Genomic DNA, 17,478 nt, shown 5'->3' with positions numbered 1-17,478 from the left:
TTTACGTCTCATTTTATTTCTGCTTTGTGCTACGCCTGCGCCAGAGGCAGAGAACGCGTCACTTAGGCCTCTTACACACAACCGTTTTTTTTCTTTTCTTTCTGTATACGGAACCATTCATTTCAATGGATCCACTAAAAATAACGGAAGGTACTCCGTATGCCTTCCGTATCGTTCAAAGATAGAACATGTCCTATTATTGTCTGCATAACGGACAAGGATAGGACGGTCCTATCAGGGGCCAGATGTTCCGTTCCGCAAAAAAAAAAACGGAATGCACACGGACGTCATCCGTATTTTTTGCGGATCGCAAAATAAAAAAAACTATACGGTTGTGTGCAAGAGGTCTTACAAAGAATTGCCCTAGAGACATAGATGAGAATCCCCTGCGCTCACTGGGGGTGAGGACGACCTGCATCCAGATCTACAGTCCAGACCAACATTATTCTGACCACTTTCTACTGGCGATGTCGGCAGCGTGTAGCTCATGAAGTCCCATGTGCCGAGCTGGCTCAGTGGGTATATGTATATCAGGTGTGCCAAGCTGGCTCAGTGGGTATATCAAGTGTGCCAAGCTGGCTCAGCGGGTATATCAAGTGTGCCAAGCTGGCCCAGCGGGTATATCAAGTGTGCCAAGCTGGCCCAGCGGGTATATCAAGTGTGCCAAGCTGGCCCAGCGGGTATATCAAGTGTGCCAAGCTGGCCCAGCGGGTATATCAAGTGTGCCAAGCTGGCCCAGCGGGTATATCAAGTGTGCCAAGCTGGCTCAGTGGGTATATCAAGTGTGTGATAGGTCTGCGCACATTTCCCTGCAGTCATGAGTAAAAGTGATTTATCAGCTGTAAAACAGGATATTATTGATTTTCGGTATTTCTGAACTGCGCAGTGTGAACTGTGTATCGTGTCGTGTATGGACAAATGGCGCCATTGTGAATAAGCGTCATGGAAACTGCGGAGCACCGCGTGCCATGGATACAACACGCTGCAGTGGAGCAGTTCACCACCAGACGGGTGTCTAATGCTACTGCGTGTGGGGGCTCCGGCGCAGACAGCGGTCACCGCACCTCCGATAACGAAGCTGGAGTCACATTTCCTGGAGTCACATTTCCTGCTTCTTGGAACGGACGGACGCCGACTCTGAGCGAAGCGCGCTGCGGAGGCTTTATCCAAAACTTCAGAATACTGCATGGAGATCCGTCCCTGTCCATTATTAGACTGTATGGGCTCCGATGAGAAACTATTTGCGAAGTCGCGCGTGACTTCAGTAGTTGATTTTTAAAGTGGGAAAACTACTTTAAACAAACTCGGCTTCAGTTCTGACCAGTACCTCGGACCCAAAGCGGAGGGCGTTTTCAAGGTGGCAGGAGAGAAACATCTGAGAGGGAACACCCTGCAACCATCGCTGGAAGAGCACAAGCTGGTGGGGGCGGCGTGATCACCTGGCGGCAGCTTTCCTGGCATTATCAGAGCCACTCATCCTTGCTGATTGTCTCCCCGGGGGCAGATGGGATCTTCCAGCAAGAAGACAAGTCTAGAACTGTCCAACATTGGTCGGAGGCGCCTGACCCAGACTTCTACATATTAGCCTGGCCCCTAATTCCCTAAACTTGCACCCAACTGAGCACCTGTAGGACCACCTCAAGGGTCGCGTTCTCTCTATGGATCCTCCTCCAGCAGCTGAGGGATGCATTATGTAATGAACGGGGCTGGTTACCATTCACTCCAATGGGAGCAGCGCTGCGGTCATCAGCTCCATCCACCGCCTGATGGACAGACGTTCTCATGCCGCAGCTGACTGGCAGGGTGCCAGGGCCCGGAGATCGGAGGGTAGGGCATTAGTGGGAAAATCCTGCTAATAAATAACAGCCTGTTCCGGATGCAGCGATAATAATCACCTCTTATATAATTTCTTTTTTCCCCGTTACTTAGCGGACTTGACTCTGGCAGGGGCGGTAACCTGCAGCGCGCCAGCTGTTGTGAAACTACAACTCCCAGCATGCATACTCGCTCTACTCAGAAATAAATGCGCGACACGGCCTCCTGATTACTTACCTAATACACTAATGCTTCTTAGGCTTGTCACGTGGGGGGCATTCCTTTTGCAGCCACAAATCCTGGCCTGACTGCAGGGGGGGGGGGGGGGGGGGGCCCACACAAGACAGGATTTACAACTAACGCAGACGCTAAAATCCACCGACAGTACAGACGGCTATTAGCCTAATAAGCGGTGGTATGTAGCCTGAGGGGTACAGAGGCAATTACAATATCAGAGAGTAAACTGGAACTTAAGGGAGTCTGTCACCACATTAGACTGATCAAACAGCGTTCTATGCGCCACCGAGAACTTAAAAACGGTCCCTTTGTTGTATCTAATGGAGTTTTCTTTCAGCCAAAAATGAACTTTTAAGGTTCTGTAAATGCGGCGTCTCAATGGTCCGAGCGCCAGGCAGCACCTCCTCAACGGCTCATAACCCCGTGTGCCTCTGCCCGCCCGTTTACTCTCCTCCTCTCTCCTGTTCCACTGCGGCTGCGCGGTCAAATTCGTAGCGGGCACAGTGGAAAAGGAGAGGAGAGTAAACGGGCGGGCAGAGGCGCACGGAGGGCGGGTTATGAGCCGTTGAGGAGGTGCTGCCTGGCGCTCGGACCATTGAGACGCCGCATTTACAGAACCTTAAAAGTTCATTTTTGGCTGAAAGAAAACTCCATTAGATACAACAAAGGGACCGTTTTTAAGTTCTCGGTGGCGCATAGAACGCTGTTTGATCAGTCTAATATGCTCAAATGTGGTGACAGACTCCCTTTAAGGGGTTATCCAAGATTTAAAATGCCTGCCTGCCCCCCCCCACCACCACCATATGCCATACTTACCCCGCTCCTGATGCCAGCACGGCCACCGCTGCATCTCCCTATCCTGCGGTGACGTTAGGTGGGGTTTAGCCCAAAGCAGGCCATGACGGGGATAAGGCGCCCTAGCAGCGCAGGCGACGCGGAGGGGGGCTCTTCCCCCGTTGCGGCCAGCAGTTGGCTGAACCCCACCTGTCGCCGGACGTTTTCATCCGCATGGTGGGGTTATGCAGCAGCGACCGTGCCAACATCAGAAGTGACGCGGGCACTGGGGAGAGGGGCATTCTAGATTTTTTTTATGTGCAATAGTTTAATTTTAGATGCAATGAATACGCCATTAGGGAATGTGCGCACCATGCGGATTACAGTACAGTACCAGCTAAGTCGCGGCATGCCAACTGTTTGCAGAGGAAACTCTGCACAATGAAGCAGAAATGCAGCCAGGACGGCACCAGAATCCGCACCAATGACACCACCGTGTGCGTACAATCTACCCCGACTCTACCCGTCCACCAATCCCAAAGACGCCAGATCATTTCTGCATTCACTTTATTTCAGACAAGATAGAAATTCCCATTAAAAACCCCAAATTCAGCTTTTCAACAGGGAAGAGACACAGGAATGTTACCCCCACTCGTCGTCAGCCGCCCTGTCCATCCCTTCCGATGGGAACCGATATGTAAACTCAGGACTACACTTCCCATCATTTACAGTCAGAGGACTGACAGGGCCAGCTGAATGCGGAGATGCTAGTTACCGGCCTCCGCTGCCATAGGCCTCAAGCACACGACCACGGTTCTGGGTCCTCGTCCGATCCACTTTTTTTTTTTTGCAGCTTGCACACGGCCAGTATGTGTATTTTGCAGGTACACGGACTGCATAACGGATATGGTCACGTGCATGAAGCCATACTCCGATGATCCCTACACTTTAAAAAAAGAGACAAAAAAAAAAAAAACACTGACTCTTATTGGTCCCTGAGCAGCAATTCAAGCACAGGTTCAAGTCATAATCATTACCGCTCCAGTCACACCCAGAGCTGCAGTCACAATTCTACTGGCAGCCATCCGTTAGCAGTATGCTACCAAACTCCGCACAGCTTTAACAGTGATCCCATAATGTCTCGCACCCCCCCCCCCCTCGTGTCGCACTTTGCTCCCACCGCGCAAAGCATTATGGAATCATAAGGGGCAAATCTCAACAGTTCTGACCAATACAATGAATGCAGCTGTGGATGTGACTAGAGGCCAATCCATGTAAATCAGTCTCTGGAGCTCTATCATGTAACAGGGGTCCACGTCTCACCCTACACGTCCAAGATTGAAAGCACATTTAGCAAAAGTGCCATCCACACGTGGTACGTCACCATCTGCACGGGCGCCACAGAAGAAACAAAACGGTCAGAAAATCCCAGCAGCAGCAGTTCAGGTAGACAGTAGGTACATCTCCAGCATCCAGCCTTACCCGCCACATACACGGGGGTAGGGGGCCATGCAGGGCACAACCAGTAGGTCGGTCTGTGAAGCCCATGAAACATGGCTTCTGCCCATAGCAGGCGACCGGTAAAACCTGACCCAAGTGCAAGACATTACAGCAGTAACCGAGAGTCGCTATAGTGGTTGGCTCACCCTTCGTCTTGTGCCCCCTTAATCCTGAAGCACCAGAAAATAATGCCCCCGTAAATGCCAGTTTATAGAACCTGGCCGGGGGTCCGTGCGCCATTAGGGTTCAGCAGAAATGATGCGACACACATGGGTCGCCAGAGAGGAATACGAATCCAGCACGAGTGGTTTTACTTTTACACCCGGAGATGAGCGCCACGCGGGTACTGGAGAAAGGCACCTGCTGGTCCCCGAGTAAGAGAGGTCAACGCAGAATAGAGGACTGGACTCTCCGTATCGGATCTAGAAGTCCAGCAGTGGATCTAAAAAACACTCAGCAAACGTGGCCACGTCCTCGCATAGGGACACATTCAGATGTTCTACAGGAGGTAGGCAACCGGTGGCCTCTACAGCAGCTGCAGAACAGTTTCCAGCAAACCGGGCCTTGATGGCAGGACTGGCAGTGCCACAACCTCACAGCTGACACACACACAAAGATAAAAAGGCAACGTAAACGTAACGCAGACACAAGGCGCACAGTCCTACAGATGGTGGGGCGGCTCATGTCTGGGTGGTGTTCTGCTACTGTGTGCAATAAAAGCCCTGAGACCGTTTGCTGTATGGCCACCACACTGCAGTAAGGCACCGCAAGGAAGAACGGACTCTGCGCATCTCAACCGGCCGCGTCCACAGAGTTAAGGCAGAGACGGCTCCTATAGCAGGTGGTCTTCATCCCTGGAGACCCTGTGTCAGTGCGAGGTAACGTGAAGGCTCCCAGCCCAGAGTCCTCCTCCAAAGAGGAAGAGGAGGAATAGATTTCAGGAGTCCTGGAGGGAGGTTAATGTCAGTGTGTTGGGGGGGACTGAGGGAAGTGGGGACACGAGGGGGAAGGACAGGGGTGATTATTTCTTTTGCTTGTTTTTGGCAGAATTTCGGGGTGGGGTGACGGGGCGGCTCTGGTTAGCACCACTATAACCAAATAGCTTCTTGTCAGCAGGCTTCAGTATCTGAAGGGGAAAAAAGGAGATCATGTCAGTCCACAACGTAGGAGAAACATCTGAAGCAAGGACTTTACACGTTGCCTTCTCCTGCACTATTTCATACCCCCCACCCCCTATGTGTCCAGGTGCTGAGACTCCTCGCCGATCGCTGAGCACAGCGCCCCTGGAGGCCGTACACCAGTCTGCTCATGCCTAGGACCACTGCCACCAATAGTACCCAGGTACCCGCCCTATAGAGCTATGAAAAGGCCCAGGGGCCGAGACTAACCTGGAAGGAGCACATCAGCGACTCATCCACACTCATCATGGAGCCGGCGTTGTCAAACTCCCCGCAGTAGTTGGGCGCAGAGAAGAGCGTCACCAGCTGTCGCTTGGCAAAGAATTCATAACCGTCCTCCACAACCTGCCGGCAGGGATATGTAGAGTCAGGTCAGGGTGATATATTACGGTGTGCCTGCAGAGCATTGCACCCATCACTCACCTGATGTGCTCTGCAGATCAGATCCAGGTCGTGCTTGTGAAGAAACTTTGCTACGACATCAGCCCCAAATGTAAACGACACCCCGCGGTCATTTTCTCCCCAGCCTAGAACGTCCTTGTCGGGGTCGGACCACAGGAGATCGCACAAGAGGCCCTGATCGGGGACGTCGGTGGGCCGCAGTATCCTCCGCACTTGCTCCATGGACTGCAGGTCGGGGGACAGACCTAAAAATGGAGATGAAAGTACATGAACAGAGGGGAGCTGATGACAAAGCGTGAACGGGATCACGGGCACCTATTACACACGTTACTGGCACAGACGCTGCTGTTGGCATGAAATAGGGGCATGTATGTGATAAAAAGTAAAAGGAGACCACAAGTTCACATAATCTCCACTGCAACATAAACCTGATACTCTATAATCCATAGTAAACCTAATTATGGCCAAGAATGCAGCTGCCCACGCAGTGGGCACAGGCGGGACAGGAGCAGACAGCCGGGCACCACGAGGCCACAACACCTCACTAAAATATAACAGCTTATGGGGAGGCCTGTGTGGAGTGGTGCCAACCCTGCGGTCTCATTCCGCCATCTACTGCCTCCTGTTCTCGGCCACTTCAGCCTGCACAGAGTGGTGACTGACACCTCCCTGCCCCCCCCACCATGACGCAGGACCTCACCTCCATGGCAGCAGAAGATCTTCTCATCCACAATGGCAGCGACGGGTAAGCAGTTAAAGCAGTCGGTGAAGGTCTTCCACAGCTTTATATTATAGCGCCTCTTACCTGTAGGGAGGACACAGTGTAAGTCTCAATGTGGGGCGCTACAATCACTTAAGATAACAAGATGGCCACTCACACTCGTCGTAGAAGCCGTAGATGCGGTTGATGCTGGCACATTCGTGGTTTCCACGAAGCAGGAAGAAGTTCTCTGGGTATTTGATCTTGTACGCCAGCAGGAGGCAGATGGTTTCCAGAGATTGCTTGCCGCGGTCCACGTAGTCACCCAGGAAGAGGTAGTTGCTTTCTGGGGGAAACCCGCCATATTCAAAGAGTCGAAGAAGGTCATAATACTGACCGTGAACGTCTCCTGCAAGAATGTGAGAGCATAAGGCTAGGTCTACACGACGACAATAAGGCACAACTACACTGCAACATTTGTCGCGCGACAATTTTTATAATGGCAGTCTATGGTGTCGCACTGCGACAGTCGCAGAAAAATCCATCTGCTACTCCAGTCACATCCAGAGCTGCATTCACAATTCCACAACTTTCTAAGTGGCAGGAGCCTTCCTCTGCAGTGTGAAGTGACTGCATCTCCCAGAACGCAATACAGCAGCGCCAGTTATGTCAGATCCCAGGAAAGTCTTGGGGTAGGGTCACACGGTCAGGTTTGAAAGCCAGGAATAATTCAGAACGAGAAGTGGTATCCTTCATACTTCCCTCCTTTTATGATCCGCTCCCGATTTTGGCTTCCAAAGCCGCATCCGGAGACCCGACCGCGTGGCCACACCCCGACAAACCATACAACAGATCCAGAATGCAGCCGCCATGGGAGGAGACCACAGACTCACCGCAGATCTTTAGTGGGGCCTCCAGCTCCAGGAGGATGGGCTGGCTGAGGAAGATCTCACGCGACTTCAGACACAACCCGCGGATCTCATTCTCTGTCAGCTGGACGTTCTTCCCAGGACGACATCCCTTCACTGGGGAGAGATTTAAAATGGAAGAAATTAATAAGTGCACGTCCTACTCATCAATATTACTGGGAGGGGACGACACTAGTGAACCCCAAGTCTATAGCTTTAAGGCGCCATGCGTAACATCGCCCTGAATACACTCTGCATTAGTCTCTGACTACAGGACTTTATACTCAGCCGGGGTTGTCACAGGTTTATTAGCACCTGGACTGGCACGTTTCCATTCACCGACTACAAACAGAGGTCTTGAAATCAGTGAGGAACTGAAACAAGGTCAATTAGGATCTCATTCGTGACTGTACGGCCTCGCTGACAGGAGAAAACCGGAAAGGCCAGTGCAGGAGCCTGAAGACCATGACAGGTGAGCGACGGCACAAACACAATTACAGGAGAATCTCCAACCAAGGCAACGGCAAACACCAGCGGAGGGAGGACAGGGAGTCGTATACAGCACTGCGGCGGCGCGCAGGTTGTTTGCAGTATACACATTCCCTCCCCTAAGCAGTGCAGAAAACACATCCTAGTTAAAGGCAGAGCCGTTACAGTGTATCAGAGAGGTCCTCTAACATACCCCCACCTGATAGACGCATGCTCCCCATCCACCTGAGGCTCGGGACTGGTTCGATGGCACACCAACCCTGAGTGGTCGAAAGATAGCTCCCGGGTCAAATCAAATAGAGATCAAGATCTCAAAACGCAAATGTGAAACAGACCTAAGACCAGTAACTCCAGGGAAGCACTGCGCCTTTAAGAGGGCGACAGGCTCTTAATGCAGCGAGGATTGATGCAACATGTGGAAGTAATTATGTGCCCCCCATGGGATCGACGCCTGCAATGGTGACCTGCGGTGATAGGCGTTACACGGGCAATGCCATCTTAGACCAGATATGGGCAGCGCCACTCCAATACAAGAGAATAAGCCAGGTGACCGATTCAGAGGACAGCGAGTTTGCCATCACATAAGCAACAGGCGGGCATCTGTCACATAACACCTGAAGGCTACACCCACCACTGGCCTGGGCACCCTGAGGGGGCATGCCCACATACAGGGAGCCGGGGAAGTTGTACAAGGATCCCCCGAATCGAGACACTGCCTGAATGGCATAACACGTGAGCCAAGTGACCCTAGGACTGACCATAAAGATTAGGTTAGTCCTAGGGTATGGAGGTGCAGCACTGTGGAGAGGACGAGTAGGGTGGTAGAAGGAGATGAGGGAGGAGATGTATGGAGGGGCAGCACTGTGGAGAGCACGAGTAGGGTGGTAGATGGAGATGAGGTGGAGATGTATGGAGGTGCAGCACTGTGGAGAGCACGAGTAGGGTGGTAGATGGAGATGAGGAGGAGATGTATGGAGGGGCAGCACTGTGGAGAGCACGAGTAGGGTGGTAGATGGAGATGAGGGAGGAGATGTATGGAGATGCAGCACTGTGGAGAGCACAAGTAGGGTGGTAGATGGAGATGAGGGAGGAGATGTATGGAGGGGCAGCACTGTGGAGAGCACAAGTAGGGTGGTAGATGGAGATGAGGGAGGAGATGTATGGAGGGGCAGCACTGTGGAGAGCACGAGTAGGGTGGTAGATGGAGATGAGGAGGAGATGTATGGAGGTGCAGCACTGTGGAGACCACGAGTAGGGTGGTAGATGGAGATGAGGAGGAGATGTATGGAGGTGCAGCACTGTGGAGACCACGAGTAGGGTGGTAGATGGAGATGAGATGTATGGAGGTGCAGCACTGTGGAGAGCACGAGTAGGGTGGTAGATGGAGATGAGGTGGAGATGTATGGAGGTGCAGCACTGTGGAGAGCACGAGTAGGGTGGTAGATGGAGATGAGGAGGAGATGTATGGAGGGGCAGCACTGTGGAGAGCACGAGTAGGGTGGTAGATGGAGATGAGGGAGAAGATGTATGGAGATGCAGCACTGTGGAGAGCACAAGTAGGGTGGTAGATGGAGATGAGGGAGGAGATGTATGGAGGGGCAGCACTGTGGAGAGCACAAGTAGGGTGGTAGATGGAGATGAGGGAGGAGATGTATGGAGGGGCAGCACTGTGGAGAGCACGAGTAGGGTGGTAGATGGAGATGAGGAGGAGATGTATGGAGGTGCAGCACTGTGGAGACCACGAGTAGGGTGGTAGATGGAGATGAGGAGGAGATGTATGGAGGTGCAGCACTGTGGAGACCACGAGTAGGGTGGTAGATGGAGATGAGATGTATGGAGGTGCAGCACTGTGGAGAGCACGAGTAGGGTGGTAGATGGAGATTAGGAGGAGATGTATGGAGGTGCAGCACAGTGGAGAGCACGAGTAGGGTGGTAGATGGAGATGAGATGTATGGAGGTGCAGCACTGTGGAGAGCACGAGTAGGGTGGTAGATGGAGATGAGGAGGAGATGTATGTAGGTGCAGCACAGTGGAGAGCACAAGTAGGGTGGTAGATGGAGGTGAGGAGGAGATGTATGGAGGTGCAGCACTGTGGAGAGCACGAGTAGGGTGGTAGATGGAGATGAGGAGGAGATGTATGGAGGGGCAGCACTGTGGAGAGCACAAGTACAGTGGTAGACGGAGATGAGGGAGATGTATGGAGGTGCAGCACGAGTAGGGTGGTAGATGGAGATGAGGAGGAGATGTATGGAGGGGCAGCACTGTGGAGAGCACAAGTACAGTGGTAGACGGAGATGAGGGAGATGTATGGAGGTGCAGCACGAGTAGGGTGGTAGACGGAGATGAGGGAGATGTATGGAGGTGCAGCACTGTGGAGAGCACGAGTAGGGTGGTAGATGGAGATGAGGAGGAGATGTATGGAGGTGCAGCACTGTGGAGAGCACGAGTAGGGTGGTAGATGGAGATGAGGAGGAGATGTATGGAGGTGCAGCACTGCGGAGACCACGAGTAGGGTGGTAGATGGAGATGAGGAGGAGATGTATGGAGGTGCAGCACTGTGGAGACCACGAGTAGGGTGGTAGATGGAGAGGAGGCGGAGGAGATGTATGGAGGTGCAGCACTGCGGAGACCACGAGTAGGGTGGTAGATGGAGATGAGGAGGAGATGTATGGAGGTGCAGCACTGTGGAGACCACGAGTAGGGTGGTAGATGGAGAGGAGGCGGAGGAGATGTATGGAGGTGCAGCACTGTGGAGACCACGAGTAGGGTGGTAGATGGAGAGGAGGGAGATGTATGGAGGTGCAGCACTGTGGAGAGCACAAGTAGGGTGGTAGATGGAGAGGAGGGAGATGTATGGAGGTGCAGCACTGTGGAGAGCACAAGTAGGGTTGTAGATGGAGATGAGGGAGGAGATGTATGGAGGTGCAGCACTGTGGAGAGCGTGAGTAGGTGGTAGATGGAGATGAGATGTATGGAGGTGCAGCACTGTGGAGAGCACGAGTAGGGTGGTAGACGGAGATGAGGGAGATGTATGGAGGTGCAGCACTGTGGAGAGCGTGAGTAGGTGGTAGACGGAGATGAGGGAGATGTATGGAGGTGCAGCACTGTGGAGAGCTTTGTGGGGGAGAAGTTTGAACTGTATTCTGTGGTGGATGGGCAACCAGTGAAGTGACTGGCACAGACTAGTAGCATCAGTATAGCGGGTGTATAGATAAATAAGCCTGGCTGCAGCATTTAGGACAGACTGAAGGGGGGAGAGCTTAGGGAGAGGGAGACCGGTTAGTAATGCGGACCCTGTCAATCCTACGGAGCCACAAAAATATGCGGACAGCACACGCATGTATAGAACATGTCCTTTTCTTCCGTTTTGCAAACAAGAATAGGTATTTTTACTATGGATGCACACAGCCCACATCTGTACTTTGTAGATCCGGGACATGCGGACCGCAAAACGGATACGACATGAACGTAGCCTTAGACAAATCCATCGGTAACAGCCATGCCACGTGTACAGGGGCCTCCTGACAAATTCAACATGGGCCTCCCTGAGGTGATACGCCCCTGCCGGGAGCCGGGCTGCTGTACACACACTAGGCCGAGGATGCACGTGTGTGGAGGGGCCTGCAGAGACCACAGCGCAGCAGGGGAGAGGCTTCTGCAGATGATACGTTGGCCGCGTTCACATGTAATACATGATCCATCATGGCTGCAGGGGGAAGAGGAGTCACAAACTGCTTTATGACCGGCACTGCCTGCACCCCGCATGGAAGGTACAACACGAGGTGCGAATACCCTTCCTGTACGGACCCCCCCCGAAATAACAGCAACACGTCACCCCTGAAACCAGCAGCAGCGACATGCACGTAGATGGCACGCGACTAGTGTTGAGCGAACTTGTGTTTTAAGTTCTGCGTACAAAGTTCAAGTTATCGAAGAATCCCGTTCTGGTCGGTGGTAGCGGAATCCACAATGGGATTCTCCGATAAACAAATTCGCCCAAAACTACACGCGACGCCTCCAATCCAGGAGGGGCGCTGATCCGGGAGGTTAAAGTATTGACGAATAACTGTGCGATCTGATTGATTGCTCTGCACAGCGGCAGCAGTGTGAATACTGCCCGCGAGAAGACAACCCTCATTATCCACAGTGAGACGGCGGCACGTAAACAATCCGCATCCACTATTGGGGTTCAGAACGACCCCATAAACCCGACTCTGGGGCCAAGAACTATAAGACTGACACCCACAGCGCCCCCTGGTGCCCTCAGCTGATCAAAGAATGGGACCCCCCCTTTGGACAACAGCCCCTTCAATTGACTGGTATGTGACTTCCATAAATACACACAGGATCTCACCTGTACAATATGCACATCAGACTGGTATACAGGACACTATATAGAGGCTCATAAGACACACCCTACATGTATACAATACCCTCCGCCTATATCCCACCCTATACACACACATACCTATACCCTACACGTATATATCGCTATCGCACACCCTTATACCACATATATATATCTATATCACACACCCACATATATATATCACACCCCTATACCCCCACATCTATATCACACCTATATCCTACACGGATATATCACACACACCTATACCCCACACATATATCTATATCACACACCCATATCCTACACACACTATACTATATATATATATATATCACACCCTATACCCTACATATATCATATCACACACTATACGGCCTCACAGCCAGCACTCCCGTGTCCGCCCCTCACCCTCCAGCAGCCGCTGTATGATGGAGTCGAGGTTGAGCTTCTCTCCGTCCCCCATGGTCCGTGTAATCAGGGCTGGCAAAGATTAACCGCGGCAAGAAAGCGGGGAGGGATCGAGGCAGGCCTGCGTGCGAGCCGGTCCCGACCTCCGAGGCAGGCCTGTGCGCGAGGCGATCACGTGCGAGAGCCGGTCCCGACCTCCGCCGGCTAATGACGTCACCGCACGTACAAGGCCTCCCCGGAGACCGCTTGCGTATTTCAGTGAATGGAGGGAGGGCACGCAGCGCGCCTGCGCCAGCCAAAGACGCCGGATCCGATTGGCTGAAGATGATGGAGGAGTTCGAACTTTTTTTTTGGACCACGCCTCTTTCCGTTGCGTAAAAAAGAAGGAAAAAAAATCTTTACAAATGAGAGCAAGACACGCCCCCCCAGCCGCGCTGTGGTTGGCTGAAGCGAAGTCGTCGCTGATTGGTGGAACGTCCCAGCGGTAAAAGAGGCAGTGACTGTTAGTGACGTCAGAGAAGGACGGGCAGACTCGAAGCCTGATTGGCTGGCTCAGGGTGCGCTCTGAGTAATGGTGGAGTCACGGCCTGTGGTGATAAGTGAGCCCGAGCTGCACCCCTGTCCTCACTGTATGAGGGGCTCCAGATAACACCCGCCAGTGTGGGTGACTCAGGGTGGAGTTTCCATGGTAACTGAACATAGCACCAGAGTAGTCACCGATTTTTGGCCTACAGAAGCTGGGGATACATGGCAAGGACAGCTGTCACGTTGTGTGGTGGCAGCGTGACCCCCAGAGTCCCCCAAAAATGCAACCCTGACGACCTTATAGTGATTCTGGGGTCACGCTGCGCCCCTCATTTCTAAGCCCGCCATGTACCCCAGCCCAATAACGGATCGCTGGCACTAGAGTCCATACAACGCCGGCAAGTCCTGACCGCGCTGCAGGTCCAACGCCATCGATATCACTAAATAGGTCGAAAAGACACAGGTCTGCTGCCCCGACTTCTATACAAAATGGCTGCCAACTGGACCACTCCCCACCGGCCTGGGAGGAGCCGGCGCCGACCACATGTAGAACCCATCCGATCCGTGTCTTCTCCCGCTAAAAGGGAGGGAGGACTAACAAAAACCAGCGGCCGGTGTCACCTTCGTTTTATGACATAAATCAACGTGTACGGAGAAAACGGCGATGTTATATGTGGATGTCGTAACGCGCTGCTTCTGTATTGCAGCGTAGTGTAACCGTCAGACAGTTTTAGGCCCCGTATTTTTGCTGCGGATCGGAGCCGCAAAAAACGCGGACAGCGCATTCAACCACCCCACAAAAAAAAGACGGAACGTGTCCCATACAAGTTTGTGACCATTGCATCTGGGAGGTCAAAAACTAGGAGCGCACGCTCCCAACAATGTACTGGCTCCCCTTAGCGAGGATCGGGGGAGCCTGTGTGTGTGTGCGGCAGCCTCAGTCCTCCCGAGTAAGAAAAGGCTGCTGCACATTAGTTCCTATGGAGCCGCTGCCTGTGGCATTCCCATAGACTCCAGTGCTAATACGCTGAGGTCTGTGAGAGAAGCAATCTACTGACCGCATGTTCAAGCGCCCTAGAAAAACTATATAAACTTTAAAAAAAATTAAAAATATTTTTAAAATAATCTAAAAATGAAAATAACCCCCCCTTTCCTCAAAATTAAAATACATAAACAATAAAAAAAATACACATCATGGGCATTGCCGCATGTGAAAACGCTTGTACTATTAAAACATAAAACTATTTATCCCATACGGCGAATGGCAAAATGGAACTAAAAGTCAAAATGGCCAATTTGATGTTTTCTGGTCGATTTTCCTCTCTCCCACAAAAAAAATAGAAAAAGTCATAAAAAAAATATACAGATCACCCCACAAAAATGAGCCCTCACACAGCTCCGCACAAAAATAATAGGAGTCAGAATACGGCGATGCAAAGAAAATATTAGTTTTTTCCAATGTTTTTATTTTTATTTTGCGTATTAATATGCAAAAGAAAACAACCCCCCCCCCCCCCCCCTCGCCAAGCCGAGGTGGAGAGTCTCAAGCCGTTATTTCTTTGCCAAAAAGACAGTACCAGCCCGGCACACACATGTAGAACAGAAGGTGGTCCAGTCCTTGAGCCTGTCGGTGTCTGCCAAAGTGCACGGCAGCACCGACGTGTGGAGCTGTAACTACGGTCAGGGAGAGTACATGTCTTTTAAGGCCCAATGGGTGACTTTGGTTCCTGCACAGCCACACCAGCAACTTGGCCAGGTGATGCCGCTTCCGCCTCCATGTTCTCAGTCCGTTGGTCCTGCGACAATGTCCGCCTCTGCCTCCTCATCCTCCACCATGTCCTCAGCCTCCACTGCAGGGACAATTCACAGTTCCCCTCCAGTATACCACATGTGCAGGGCATCGCGGTGTCACACTGTTCTACACCTCGTTTGCCTGGGTCACACAGGGGAGGAACTGCTCCGTGTCCTAAATCAAGAAATCGAATCCTGGCTTTCTCCTCGACAACTCAAAATCGGAACCATGGTGACCGACAACGGGAAAAACATGGTGCCTGTGCTGCGTCAAGGAGGGCTGAGCCATGCGTCCTGCATGGCACACGTGTTTAATCTGGTTGTCAAGCGGTTCCTGAAGTCTTCCTCCCATCTGCAAGACATCCTAAAAATGGCCAGGAAACTCTGCATGCACTTCAGCCACTCGTACACCGCAAAGCACACCTTCCTTGAGCTGCAGCGGCAGAACGGCATCCCCCAGCATAGGCTGATATACAACGTTTCCACCCGTTGGAATTCCACCCTCCATATGTTGGACCGACTGTACGAACAGAGAAAGGCCATCAACAATTTCTTGATGATCCAAGCGGACAAGAGTACCCTCCTGTGTAACTTCGATGTCAGCCAGTGGCAGCTCATGCGTGACACCTGCTGATTGCTCAGGCCCTTTGAGGAGGCCACGTTACTTGTCCTGGAACAGATGCTGGTGAATATGGCTGGTCAGGGGACAGGAGACGTGCGCCTAGATCTCACAGCCACATGAGCCCTGTGGGGGCTGAACTGGAGGAGGAGGACATTGGAGCACAAGCAATGTGAAGCGAAATTAGTTTTTTTTTACACAGGTGACAGGAGAGGAGCATGAGCAGCCAGAGGAGCTACAGGGCGATGAGGAAGACAAGACAGAGGACCCAGACACACCGTGGCAGTATGCAGTGGGGATGGAGGCAGGGAGTCCCTCCGAGTCACTTGCTTGCACAAATGGCCCGATGCATGCTCACTTGCTTAGTAGTGACAGCCGAATTGTCACCATTCGTCAGCGGGATGACTTCGGGCTCTCCACCTTGTTGGACCCTCGCTACCGGTCCAAAATAGAGCCCGTTTTTACACCCGCTGAACGGGAGGACAAACTGAACTACTATAGAGACATCCTATGTGGTCAGTTGGCGGCTGCCTATCTGCGCCATCGTCCATCCTCTCGAAGGTCTGACCGGGGGGGGGGGGGGGGGGGGGCCCCTCTGCGTTCACGTTCCTCTGCCATGGCCGCTTAGGAGGGGTGACAGGAGCAGTACCAGCTCCTTCAGCAGCATTCTGAGTCTAGATTCGATGATTAGCAGCTTTCATACTTGGAGTGCACCCTGCCAGCCGTCAAGATCCGCTGGACTACTGGGCAGCTAAACTGGATTTGTGGCCACAACTGGCAGAGTTTGTCCTGGAAAAGTTGTCCTGCCCGGCCAATAGTGTGGCATCAGAGCAGGTCTTTAGTGCGGTGGAAGCCATAGTTACCCAAGAAGAACTCGCCTGTCCATCCAAAATGTGGAGAGACTGACCTTTGTTAAGGAATCAGGCGTGGATCAGCCAGGATTTCCACCTACCAATTCCTGATGCATCAGATTAGATCATCCATGCTGCCTTACCCAAACCTTGACAAAAGAGACCGTTTTCTTCTGGCTACCTGCCTCAGCTACTATTCTGATGCTGCCACCCGCCTGATGCCACGTACCACTCTGTGGTCTCCTCATGCTGCCGCCACCTCCACACTCTGTCATTGGGCCACTCTGTGGACTTCTCATGCTATTCCCACCCTCCCCACTTCATGAGTGGGCCACTATTTTGCCTTTCGGCCTGGCTGACACCATCATTTATTTGACCCTTCTGATCTGTCAGAAGGAAGGAAAAATGAGATGCACAACGGATCCTGTCTATGTAGCAGCTGTAAGGCCTATATGGTGAGATAAGAATTGGCTTCTGATTTGGTAGCCAAAAGCAGGAATGGGTACAAAACACAGAAGACATGCAAATATTCCATTCACGTGTCATCTCCACTTTTTTTTGGGCATTAGCAATACTGATGGATTACTGACCAAATGCTGACCGAGTGAAGGCGGATGCTCCACAGACCGGATCCGTTTTTTGGGAGGTTATTGTTCTGACGGATCAGAGGAAGGGCAAAATAATCAGTGACATCAACACAAACTTACTGCTGACACCCTATATTCTCTGTCGGGGGCTCTACTTGTATAAGCGTTTAATAGAACAGGTTCTGTAGACATCTATGAGGAATCAGCTGCCAACAGTGTAAAAGGAGTGCGCTTCTTCTTGGCGCTAACATCGACCTGTAAGGCTGAGTTCATACTTGAGTTATTTGGTCAGTTTTGGCCCCGTAACTGCCGTGATTCTAAGAGCGATGCCTGTCATCTGCAT

The 17,478-nt window shown here is 52.1% G+C and overlaps 1 protein-coding gene across 1 annotated transcript; it reads right to left on the bottom strand.

The window, feature by feature from the left end:
• Positions 1-3,376: 3,376 nt before the first annotated feature.
• LOC122944949 (serine/threonine-protein phosphatase PP1-gamma catalytic subunit A-like) lies at positions 3,377-13,053 on the bottom strand. Its single transcript, XM_044303707.1, has 7 exons — positions 12,763-13,053; positions 7,500-7,631; positions 6,785-7,015; positions 6,607-6,711; positions 5,928-6,151; positions 5,715-5,849; positions 3,377-5,452 (listed from the first exon to the last, which is right to left on the bottom strand). The coding sequence occupies exons 1-7, from the start codon at positions 12,815-12,817 to the stop codon at positions 5,348-5,350; spliced, it is 987 nt and encodes a 328-aa protein (XP_044159642.1). The 5' UTR covers positions 12,818-13,053; the 3' UTR covers positions 3,377-5,347.
• Between the last annotated feature and the right edge of the window lie 4,425 nt (positions 13,054-17,478).

Source organism: Bufo gargarizans, chromosome 8, assembly GCF_014858855.1.
Source record: "Bufo gargarizans isolate SCDJY-AF-19 chromosome 8, ASM1485885v1, whole genome shotgun sequence".
In the NCBI taxonomy this organism is placed as follows: domain Eukaryota; kingdom Metazoa; phylum Chordata; class Amphibia; order Anura; family Bufonidae; genus Bufo; species Bufo gargarizans.
This window is presented reverse-complemented; position numbering and strand designations above follow the sequence as displayed.